Source organism: Sprattus sprattus (assembly GCF_963457725.1).
Source record: "Sprattus sprattus genome assembly, chromosome: 2".
In the NCBI taxonomy this organism is placed as follows: Eukaryota; Metazoa; Chordata; class Actinopteri; order Clupeiformes; family Clupeidae; genus Sprattus; species Sprattus sprattus.
Window position 1 is genome coordinate 33880455 of NC_137921.1, and position 12621 is coordinate 33893075.

General features: G+C 41.7%; 1 protein-coding gene across 1 annotated transcript; it reads left to right on the plus strand.

Moving 5' to 3' along the window:
* Positions 1-6974: 6974 nt before the first annotated feature.
* On the plus strand, positions 6975-9132 carry loxl5a (lysyl oxidase-like 5a; the record flags this gene model as incomplete). Its single annotated transcript, XM_080859738.1, has 6 exons — positions 6975-7587; positions 7738-7846; positions 7992-8129; positions 8482-8638; positions 8835-8930; positions 9013-9132. 6 exons carry the CDS (start codon positions 6975-6977, stop codon positions 9130-9132), a joined length of 1233 nt encoding a protein of 410 aa, XP_080715864.1.
* Between the last annotated feature and the right edge of the window lie 3489 nt (positions 9133-12621).

The following is a 12621-nucleotide window of genomic DNA, read 5'->3' on the forward strand; positions in this document are numbered from 1 at the left end:
CGCACCTAAAAAACGCTTCAAAGACGCAACGCGTGGTGGAGAAGGGGCGCACGCTTTAAACGCGCCGTACCATAGGAATCAATGCATTTGCTCGCGTCCCGTTTTTACAAAAACGCGTATGTGTATCTGAGCCCTAAGGGAACAGGTATATTTCAATGTGGTAACCACAAAATATCTTTAAAGATGTAAAAAATCAACTACAGTGCCCTCCGCAATTATTGGCACCCTTAGTGAATGTGACCAAAACAGGCTATGAAAAAATATACCTGCTGTTTATCTTCTTGGTCTTTCCCTCAAAATATTCACAAAAATCTTACCTTTTCATTGAAGTAAAATTCTTGAAAGAATTAATTTTTTTGACATTACATAAAATATTTTTCTCCAAAACATGGGTGCCACAATTATTGGCACCCCTAGAAAATCCTATAATTAAAATCTAACTGAAGTATATTAACAGTAATTTTTTACATTTTTGAGTTCACCTGTTTGATTAGGAACTCTTAAGTGGTCAAACATGGCTTCCTGCTTCACAGAGGTATAAATATGAGGTGACAGGCCAAATACCCTTAGTCAGTATCAACATGGGAAAGACAAAATAACTCAGTGTCAAAGTGCGCCAAAAAGTTGTTGAGCTGCTGGAACCCGGATTTAGGGATATAAGAAAATATCTAAACAGTTGGAAATACCCACTTCCACAATCAGGGCAATAGCTAAGAAGTTAAAAGCGACAGGAGATGTAAGGAATCAGCCTGGAAGAGGACCTGTCTGTAAATTGACCCCACGAACCGTGAGGAGGATGGTTCGACTGGCAAAAGAATCTCCAAGGATCACAGCTGGATAATTGCAGAGGTTAGTTAAGTCCTAGGATCGGAAAGTCTCCAGACCTACCATCAGACTGCACCTACATCTTTGAGGGTTGTCAGAAAAAAAGCCTCTGCTGTCAATTAACAACAAAATAAAGTGCCTACAGTTTGCCAAATGTAAGTCAGACTTTTATAGTAGAGTTATATGGTCAGATAAGACCAAAATAAGGCTTCTTGGCAACAAACATCAAAGGTGGGTTTGGCTCAGACAGAAAGATAGCCATACAGAAGAGCACCCCATACCCACTTTGAAGTATGGTGGCGGATCTCTGATGTTGGGGGGCTGTTTTTCTTCCAAAGGCCCTCGACATCTTGTTAGGATACCTGGTATCATGGACTCCATCACATACCAGCAGATAGAACCTAACAACCCCCTCTAGGAAGCTTAAAATGGGCCGTGGTTGGACCTCCCAGCAGGACAATAATCCGAAGCACACCTCAAAATCAACACAAAAATGGTTCACCGACAGCAGAATAAAGGCTTTACCATGGCCATCACAGTCCCCAGACCTAAACCCCATAGAAAATCTGTGGAAAGAGCCGAAACCTATTGTACCAGCGTTGACCTAAGAATCTGAAGGATCTGGAGAGATACTGTATGTAGGAATGGTCTCAGATCCGTGCCATGTGTTCACCAACCTCATCACGCATTATAGGAGAAGACTTGGAGTTGTTATCTTGGCAAAGGGAGGCTGCTCAAAACATTAAATTAAGGGGTGCCAATAATTGTGGAACACCTGTTTAGGAGAATAATATTTATTCAATGTAAAATTAAAATGTTTTCTTTCAATAATTTTATTCCAATGAAAAGATTTTTGTGAATATTTTGATTGAAAGACCAAGAGGATAAACAGCAAATAAATATTTATTCATAGCCTGTTTAAGTCACATTCACTAAGGGTGCCAATAATTGCGGAGGGCACATCAACCGGCTACTTGGTAGGCTAAACTCCCCAGGGACCATAGAAACCCTTTATCCAAGGATCGCTGCACCACTGGCCAGAGCTGATGCAAGACCTGGTCTAAAACCTGCAGGCTCGCCATGGAATTAGATTTATTTAGCTTGTGGATAAAAAATAACTTACGTACATTCCTGTAGGGCAGTGGTTTAGGAACAACTTATTTCTCAGAACATAGCATGCAGGTAAAACCTTTTATAGAGAAATAATCTGTGTCCAGGTAAGGGTAATGTGGGAAAAACTTTCAGGCAACACAGGTTTGAGACTGCAGATGTATTCACGGCACTGGCATCCGCACCGGGGAAAGTTACAAGCACCACAAGGGTCAAGCAACATATTCAAAGCTCTGTGGGGCAAAGGGGACAAACTCAACTCATGTCACACATACAGTCCCATTATTTCAGTGAAAGGTACATGGCTAACAGACATACAGCCGCGGAAAAAATTAAGAGACCACTTCAAAATGATCAGTTTCTCTGGTTTTACTATTTATTGGTATGTGTTAAAGTAAAATGTACATTTTAGTTATATTCTATAACCTACTGGCAACATTCCTACCAAATTTCAAATAAAAATATTGTCATTTAGATCATTTATTTGCAGAAAAATGACAATTGGTCAAAATAGCAAAAAAGATACAGTGTCTTCAGATCTCGAATAATGCAAAGAAAACAAGCTCATATTCATTTTTAAACTACACAATACTAATGCTTTAACTTAGGAAGAGTTCAGAAATCAATATTTGGTGGAATAACCTTGATTTAAAATCACAACTTTCATGTGTCTTGGCATGCTCTCCACCAGTCTTTCACATTGCCGTTGGGTGACTTTATGCTACTCCTGGCGCAAGAATTCAAGCAGCTTGGCTTCTTTTCATGGCTTGTGACCATCCATCTTCCTCTTGATCACATTTCAGAGTTTTTTTTATGGGATTCAGGTCTCGAAATTGGGCTGGCCATGACAGGGTCCTGATCTGGTGATACTCCATCCACACCTTTACTGGCCTGGCTGTGTGGCATGGAGCATTGCCCTGCTGGAAAAAACACTTCTCAGAGTTGGGGAACATTGTCAGAGCAAAAGGAAGCAAGTTTTTCTTCCGGGACAACGTTGTACTTTGCCTGGCTGAGGTTTGTAAAAAACCATAAGGATTGAACCAAAGCGGACTGGAAGGTCTCCTAGTTCGTCTTCTCTGATGAGTCCAATTTTCAGCTTTGCCCAACACATGGTCGTCTGATGGTTAGAGGGAGACCTGGAGAGGCCTACAAGCCACAGAGTCTTGCACCTACTGTGAAATTGGACTCATCAGAGAAGACAAACTAGGAGACCCTCCAGTCGGCTTTGGTTCAATCCTTATGGTCTTTTACAAACCTCAGCCAGGCAAAGTACAACGTTATCCCGGAAGAAAAACTTGCTTCCTTTTGCTCTGACAATGTTCCCCAACTCTGAGAAGTGTTTTTTCCAGCAGGGCAATGCTCCATGCCACACAGCCAGGCCCTTAAAGGTGTGGATGGAGTATCACCAGATCAGGACCCTGTCATGGCCAGCCCAATTTCGAGACCTGAATCCCATAAAAAAAACTCTGAAATGTGATCAAGAGGAAGATGGATGGTCACAAGCCATGAAAAGAAGCCGAGCTGCTTGAATTCTTGCGCCAGGAGTAGCATAAAGTCACCCAACGGCAATGTGAAAGACTGGTGGAGAGCATGCCAAGACACATGAAAGTTGTGATTTTAAATCAAGGTTATTCCACCAAATATTGATTTCTGAACTCTTCCTAAGTCAAAGCATTAGTATTGTGTAGTTTAAAAATGAATATGAGCTTGTTTTCTTTGCATTATTCGAGATCTGAAGACACTGCATCTTTTTTGCTATTTTGACCAATTGTCATTTTTCTGCAAATAAATGATCTAAATGACAATATTTTTATTTGAAATTTGGTAGGAATGTTGCCAGTAGGTTATAGAATAAAACAAAAATGTACATTTTACTTTAACACATACCAATAAATAGTAAAACCAGAGAAACTGATAATTTTGAAGTGGTCTCTTAATTTTTTCCGCGGCTGTATGACCAAAATAGTTTTGGCTGGTTTCTATCAAGTCTAGAAAAAAGTGTTGACTCAAGGGGGGTTTCACAATGCACTATATACATCCTTCCGCCTTCGTCTACCAATTGTTGTCATCACATGCTCCATCCCATGGTGTCAATTGTGTAAGTTAGTGTCCTTTCCTGCTACTGTTTAGGCCAGCTATGTTACATTGTGGCTTATGTCTGCCTAAGGGGCGTCCACATGGTCCTGCTTATATGTTTCTCATGTTCCTCCTTATGACACGGAATGTATGCACTAAAAAGCATATTGCAGTCATAAGACCTCTTTCAAACTTACACACAGTAAAGGAAAACGTATCTCCACTAAGCACCTTAAGGTGTAAAACACGATACCTACAATAATTATGCCATTATTTGATACACACTTCTAAAATGTTACATTATCCAAGACGCTCCATGTTGACTTAATGATAAGAGCAAGATAAAGGTCTGAATTAGTTCTAAACATAATGATCTATATCTTAATAAGGGGAAATCAACAGTAGAGTTGTAGTTTGAGTCCCCCACCCCCATCTGCATGAGGCCATAAATTTGTCTCTGCATGATGTTCCAACTGTCCCCCCTGAACATTCTTAACTGGGTGCCAGTGACGTGTGGATGTGTGAGGGGACAACCCCTGGATGTGTCATTGTGTTTACTGGTTTCTGGGCAGCGGTCGTCTCGGACAGACCACAACTCAGCCCAAGCCAACTAAATGCCAAGTATGCACTTGGCAGCTAGCAATGACCAAACAACCATGTGAGGCGTGACAAAAATAATCTTAAATATTTTCCATGGGTTTTTATGAATGTGGTATGGATGGTGATGAATCCCAGAACAAACGTGCAGACGTGGGTAGGAGGGCTGAGTGAAAGTCAGCCAGCCAGGTGATCAGCTTTTCCACACTTGCTGTTTTAAAGGGCCAGAAATACTCAAAGTGGCTTTGCACTGGTGTCTGCACTGAAGGTTGACCTAAGCAAAAACAAATACTGTCTAGACATTTTCCTTGAGGGAGAACAAGGTGTCATTTAAATTCTTTTTAGAATTTAATTTTATTTAGAAATAGTCTGCCTCTCCTCTGGATATGCAGAGTAACACTGAGAGAACTGTAAAAGGACAAATTCCCTTGTGAAAATAGTATAATGATATAGTCTTGTCACAAATGTAATGAAATTAAATAATCCTCCGATTCACTCACACTAAATGGCAGTTGCTTAACTGCCCACAACTGAAAGCTTGTCTTTCAGTCACACATTGCTGAGAGACCTGAAAGTGCTTGTGGACATGGACAGACTGTGTGTTTATATTTAGCTGGGATTCTTGCCATGTCAGGGTGGCAGAGACTGGCTTTTATAATGGTCGACACTTCATGGTTCTTCTCAGCATGGCTGGCTTCTTGCCCGTTTCAGCCTATCAGCAAGACACTTTGTCCTCATCACGTCCATTCTCCATGCCCTAAGACTGAGGACAGCTATACAGGGGAAAGGTGAGGTGATCTGAAATAACACTTTCCATCTGTCTCAAAATGGCATTGTATTTCACACATGGTAAATTTAAGAGAAACGGTAAGAGAACAACAGAATCTACTGTTTATTTATGACTTCCGAAACAGTTTAATCCTAGAGTAGATTGTATGGTTTCTCTCTCTTTCTCTATCTCTCTCTCTCTCTCTCTCTCTATATATATATATATATATATATATAGACTTTTTTTTAATTAGGCCTATATTGTTTTGTACCCTCAAATGAGATGGATGTCACAGAAGTCCTCTCTGATCATTATATGACTCAAGAACCAGCATGGCAAGAAGTGTTTTCGGAATGACGCTCGCCAACGCCATCATCTGGTGATCGATGGCAGACAAACAAGTTATTTTTTCACTCCTTTTCTTTTTCCACTAATCACTTTGCATTTTAGGAAGTCATTACAAACGACAATAACTCAATCACGCAGCCACTCTGCACAGTTTCCAGTTCATGTCTTGGTCATTTTAAAATGTAAGATCTCTCAGTAGTGGTCAGAAAAAAAATTCTGCTTTTCCATGACCTTGGTATTTGCACTTCATGTAAACTCTCCTCTCTTTTATAAGCGTGGCGCACTGGGGCCAAGTTTCGCCCCCAGACGCCCCCTGCTTTCTGTTATTGACCAGATGGAAATAAAGGTGTTCTAGTGGCCTAACCGTAGGCAAGGAACAAGAACAATACCCTGACTTTAATTCAATGCCCATATCCAAGCACAATTTTAAAAAAAAATGTCCAGGTAGCCATCACTTTTACATCACCAGTCAATATTTTACTTTCACCACACAGTTTCACTATATTCACAATATTACTTGCCAGTGACTGCACGTTTGAATTTGACAGCCATCCACGTGAAAACCGCCTCTGGTGCCACCTACTCGCCAGGTTTAGCTCACTAAACAAATATCCTTGTGTAAGGGTTTCAGAAGCGAAATGGTTAAGTCTTATACGGTGCTTCTTATAGAAATCCCACTTCTATCTGTGCATGCGTAGACAAACTCTGGAACAAGTAGGTTTCTTACAACTCCGGTTTGCCGTCTCCGTCCTTTATAACGCACCACCCTCTTCAATAGCCAGAATGGAACTTTGAATATTCCAGCTTAAGTTTAACAGCTTTTCACTACAAGAGGAAATATTACAGTGGTACAGTCTGCTATCAATTTGCCATGATTAAGTTTATAGTTCTGCTTTTAATACTGTTCCATACGTGGGTTGATTTAAGCACCGGACAGCGCCATTTACGCGCGCGTGCTGGACCATGGCGGCACAAAGTGCAATGGGAGAGTAACGGCCATGTCCACAGTTTATTGAGCACCGGATCACAATTCTACCCACCCGTGCAGTCAAGGAGAAGAAGTCAAGTATATTTAACTACATTAAGAGCTCTGGGATTTCCAAGAAGGTCCGCCGCTTCCAGGGCACCGGATACAGAGTCGGGGTCCAGGCGACCTCATCCCAGTGTGGTGGACTCTACTTTGCCACAGCCTTCACGGGAATCAGAGGCTGTTTTAAGGTCGGATGCTGCAGTTCGGGTTCCCTACACGATGACAAACAACCTCATCTCCAGTGACAGCAATCAGAGGTATTTGGCGTCTTTCCGCAGAGATGCTGTGATTGTAAATCCAACCAACCCTAGCACGAATGATGCACTATATGGCACAAGTGTTCAAACTTTAACGCAGGAGTATTCTGGGAACGATGGATCGCGGGGACAGCGAGGTCACGGCGAAGAGGAATTTTTGCCAGCAGCACCGCATGACCAAACATCACCACAGGATAACGCTGAAATAACAGCAGACGAACACTCAGACATTGAGACACAGTTGAACGAAACTCAAGCTGTTAGAAACACGTCACTAAACGGACCTGAGACTGAAGGCAACACTGAAGAGGTAAGCCAGTATTTACCTCCAGAAGGAAGAGGTACAGAGGTATCTCAAGAGTTCCCTCAAGAAGTATTTCCTCCAGCTGCTTCTTATAACACAACAGAGGAAGACGCCCAGCTGAGAAATCCAGAAAATACAACCAATGATGGTTCCCGCAACAAGGATCACAGAAATTCAATTTTTCACAATATGTACCCCTCAAGTGGGAGAATGAGACCACCAGCCCATCTTCCACCTGCCTCTGGTTATGGCACCAGGTACTTCCATAATGGTAGGTGATGGGATGGGATGCTAGAAATTGTTCTCACAAAATGTCCCCTGGCCAATGGATAACCTCTGACTTAAACCAAGAAGATAATTTCATAATGTCTGTGTTTGTAATAACTTCTATATTATTCTATTTTTTTGTTTTTTTTTCCAGGTCTTCCAGACCTCATACCTGACCCTTATTACATTCAGGCAGCATCTTATGTCCAGCGTGTGCAGATGTATGCACTGAAATGCGCAGCTGAGGAGAACTGTCTCTCTCGGTAACTTAATCTCTTTATCGCTCCTAATCACAATTAACATATCATGGTACAGCTATGAATCACATCTAGTGGTTGAATAAATATACACTAGTTCTTCAGTGCATGTTGCAAGACATTAATACAAAAATTATATTTCTCCATCAAGGTCTGCCTATAGTCAAAGCATCAGAGACCTCGACTACAGAGTGCTACTTCGATTCCCCCAGAGAGTCAAGAATCAAGGAACTGCTGACTTCTTGCCTTTGAAACCAAGACACCAGTGGGAGTGGCATAGTTGCCATCAGTGAGTTAATCATTAAATTCAGTATTAGCATCATATTATCATGTTTGTAGCTTGACCCAACACAACCTGTTCCAACACCTAAGTTCCACTGATGTAGTTAGCCCTGGACTGCACTTAGAATTAGAAGTCTACTAGTATCACTGTTTTTGAAGTGCACTGGAAGTAGGATGTGTTTTCCTTCTTTTTTGTGTGTGTCTTGTGTTTAGATTATGCAAGCACCTGCAATAGTAGTATTCAGAGAACAAGAAGAAAAAGCGTGGAGAGCGGGAACTGAGTAAGATTTATGGCATTTATATTTAGAGCTACTCCCGGATAAGTAAACCTATTTTTCTTCACAATTATATTCGTTCAGGCACTACCACAGCATGGAGGCATTCAGTAATTACGACCTGTTGGAAATCTCCACTGAGAGAAAGGTAGCTGAGGGACACAAGGCCAGTTTCTGTCTGGAGGACACAAACTGTGATCCCGGTGTAAGGCGACGCTATGCCTGCACGGCTCACACACAGGTAAAACAAATGACCTGCACAGCTCCTTAATCACAGGCTTCTGTGACAAAATTACCAGAGAAATATGACAATTCTCTGTCTTGTAATTCAGTTGTAGTGAAGTGCTGATACCCAACGTGGTGAGGTGCTTTTTTGATGAAAGTCCTTTGCAATTAGCTGTGTTATGCCGTAATAGATGTGTTTGTGATTGTTATAGGGATTGGGCCCTGGCTGCTATGATTTGTACAATGCCAACATTGATTGCCAGTGGATTGATATCACCGATGTGCCTCCAGGAAATTACATTCTGAAGGTGAAGTTTTAAGTAGTCTACCTTAACTTAGTTTTATAAAGCAGACGTGGAGTTTGCTTAAAAAGCTGTGTCTTTTCTGCAGGTCACAGTGAACCCCACATTCCAGGTGGAGGAGTCTGATTTCTCGAACAATGTTGTCAGGTGTGATGTTAGATACACAGGCCCTTATGTGCAAGTTCGCAACTGCAGAATAACTGGGTAAGTAAGTAGTGACACAAAAAGCGTTTGACATAACAAGTTTGTTCCTTCACTGACAAGCTGTTGTTGTTTCACAGAACCTAACTGCTCCGGTAGAAGAAGAGGATTCAGTCGAAGAAATTCTAAGGATTTCTATTTATTTGAGTACAGTAAAAGATAAGAGTAATATGTTTTGTTTGTATTATGTTGATGCAATGTTGTGCAGTTCAGTCAGTCATTATCATTGATATGAAATTATATAACCACAAACATGGCTTAGCCCTTAACTATGATGCATAAAAACTATGGCAAAAATTGTGTGATTAATATTGTATCCATATCTCAATATTAAGAAAGTATTTTAATTATTCTGGTAATCTTTTCTATCAGCTATATCCTACTATACATTCCACAAATAATGCTTTAGTGTCAGAATTTTAAGAATAGCTTGATACGTGTTCCTATGTATGAGCTGCATAATTTCAATATTGCACTCAAAATATTGTGTAAGCTTAAATTACTGTACATTTTCACTTGAAGTGTTAGTTCTTTGTATCTTTGATTAAAGGTTTCATATAAAGATAAGCATTAGCTCATGAATCTTTTTTCCTCATTCGAAATAGAAAGACCACAGCATTCCCATACAAACACCTCATCACGTGTGTGCCGTGTTCTAGGTGTGTCCTGTGTTTACATTAACAGGCACTTGTGAAGCACATCCACCCAAAGATTGAACTAGATAAAACTTTGATATAAAGCACACTGTTGGTCACTTTGTGCTAATGTCTGAATTAATGCTTGTTTTTGTTTTTTTAATTTAAGGTGCAAATAGAGCTGATAATTATATGACCAAAGGTTTTTGAGGTCCAACATGTTAAGCTTCAGACATGGCCAGTAGCAGCTCTCATGAAGCTGGAGGTTGGGGATGGCACGCAGTGGAGAAATTCCACAGGTACTGTGTCAGACAGAGAGCATGTGGAACAGTGCACAGAGTGTGGCCCAACTCACTGTATAGCACAGAAATATGTGGGGGGCAGTTAAACAGCATGTGTTGCAGAACGCCTCACTAAATACGCACCTCATCAGTAAACTTTGCTCTAAATATAGTTTTCCTGAATATCTGAAGTACGTTAACGTGTGGAGAATCTTTACCAGTCACTTCTAAAAGATGCAATGACATTGTGCAATTAGCTATTGGATTACAGTTCTTTCAGGTGGCAATTTAACTTGCGAGTTCTTGATATATCTCACTTCTCAGCATCAGTTTGTGGTCACAGCACTGGTCTGTTCTGTCTGTGTCTGCTGAGAGGAAGAAAAATTAATGACAGTAGGAAGTTTTATGGAGGGACAGAATTACCGGTGTTTATTTTTCACTCTGTGCAAGTATTTACTCTGTATTTTTGAGAGGGCATGGAAAGTCAGAGGGCTCATTATATTAAATGCCTCTCTTGTTTCCAGGGACAACCTATGTTTGTTTCTTGAAAAGGAGTTAATGTTTACCTGGTCTTAACAAGGGGCCCCATTTTTCACAAAAGATGGGCTTTGTGAGTGCTTGTTGATCATACTCTTGACAGGTTGTCCAATGTAGGGCATCCTCTAAACTGTGCCCTTCATAGCTCCTGAATAAATACCAAACGGTCTGCATAACATCTGTGCACTACATTCTCGAACTTTAGACTAATGAACATCCTGAAATGCTGTTGTTTTTGGGCCGTGGTGAAGCCAGCCGGACGAGGCAGGTGAGGGGCTTGTAAGATTGGAGCTCTCCTGTTATTTTTGGTAGTGCTGCAGTTTTTAATGCCAGTGTTATTCCATATTTATAATGTACATATGAAAGTCAGCCAGTTGGCCCTGTGAGTATGTGTCTTGCCTCCATATCGAGCAGCATGGTTGTGAACACAGGTGTAACTTTGCTAAATGTGCAGTTTTCCTCCCCCTGTTTTCCCACATGTGCCCTGGTTATTTTTTTAAGGGGACCTCATTTTCAGTGTTCATAATTTAAAAAATTGTGAACTACTACCATAGTTTTATATGCTTTAATGTTCGAAAAACCCCTTATTTTTCTCATACTGAACATCTCTATTCACAAAAGACGAGAAGAAACCCAGTCAGAGAGACATGGAGTGGCAGAGAGTGTTGGATGACTGAGATGGAAAAAACTGCTGAGAAGAAGATGGTTGAGAAGCTGCGAGTGAAGGAGCCGAGATAGCGTACATTTCTGAAGGGCAAATCCTTAATGTGAACTTAGATCTAACCCTGCTCTTTATTGCTTGTGCCACGTTCCTGTTTGCATGGTCCTGTGCCAATGCTCTCAGCAGCTGTGGGCAGATCCATCTCCTCCAGCAGTAATGAGACTGGAGATGTACATTCTATACATCATTTAGCACACCAATAATGCAACTGTGACAGTGGCGAGGAAATTTGGACAAGATACTAGATGTCGACTACGCCACCTAGGGAGTCACCCTAGGAATAGACTTTATCTTACCTTACATATAACAAGGCAAACAAGTTCGTAACACTCATTGGCAAAAGACAGGAATTCCATAAATAATCATTTATTAACAGGCGTCAGGAGAATAATAAAACAGGACAGGTCAAATACAGAACAATTTCAACACGGGCCGTTGCCTCTCACACAACTGACCATATAGGGCTGTTTTAGACACACCTGCATATCATAGCACACACAGCAACTAATGTAGTACTTCCAGCCATAGACATACAGATGGAAGTGGCATTCAATAGGCTAGGGCCCCAATAAGGAGCCTGCGAGAAGGGTCGAAGCTTTGCTGATGGGCCAGTAGCCTGGGATAGTGTAGGTGGAGCAGGGCAAGGGCTTACCAAGGCGAGCAGGACTTCCCGATAGGGGGAGGGGAGAGGCCCAGAAGGCACACCACACGTGTATGGAAACAAATATGCACTGCAAAGTAGGGCAACCGTTGTGCTCACAGCAAGGGAAAAGTGAGAGGGGGGAGCTCCACCACCTAGGGGTCCGCCTGTCGCTCGGGTAGCACCCACTGCACCTGTCCAGGGAGAGGAGAGGGGTAGAGAGGCACTGGAATTAGCAATACCAACCAAGAGGCATTAAGAGTAGCCTAAGTAACTACACTGCGCTGCGCTATGGAGAGCTACTTAGCTTTGGGCGGGAGGTTAGGAACAGAGGACCTCTGGCAGTCCACTGGAGCCACAGGGGCGGCCAGCAGGAACGAACAGTCCTGATAACAGTGACCTGTAGTACTTTAAATCACACACACAGACACACCCACGCACACACACACACACACACACACACTTCGAGAAGCAGACTTAGGTTATACGATGATTAAGCCAGAGTCCCACAACCACAATTAACAAAACAGGCAGTAAATCAAAGAAACAAAACAGAATGCACTAAAGCACCAGAGATCATGCACTAATGTAAAGACAGACCAAACAGATGCGCTAACACAAAAGAAACGACCAACAAAACAGAATCATGCGCTAAAGCAAAGCAGCAACCAAACGAGATCAT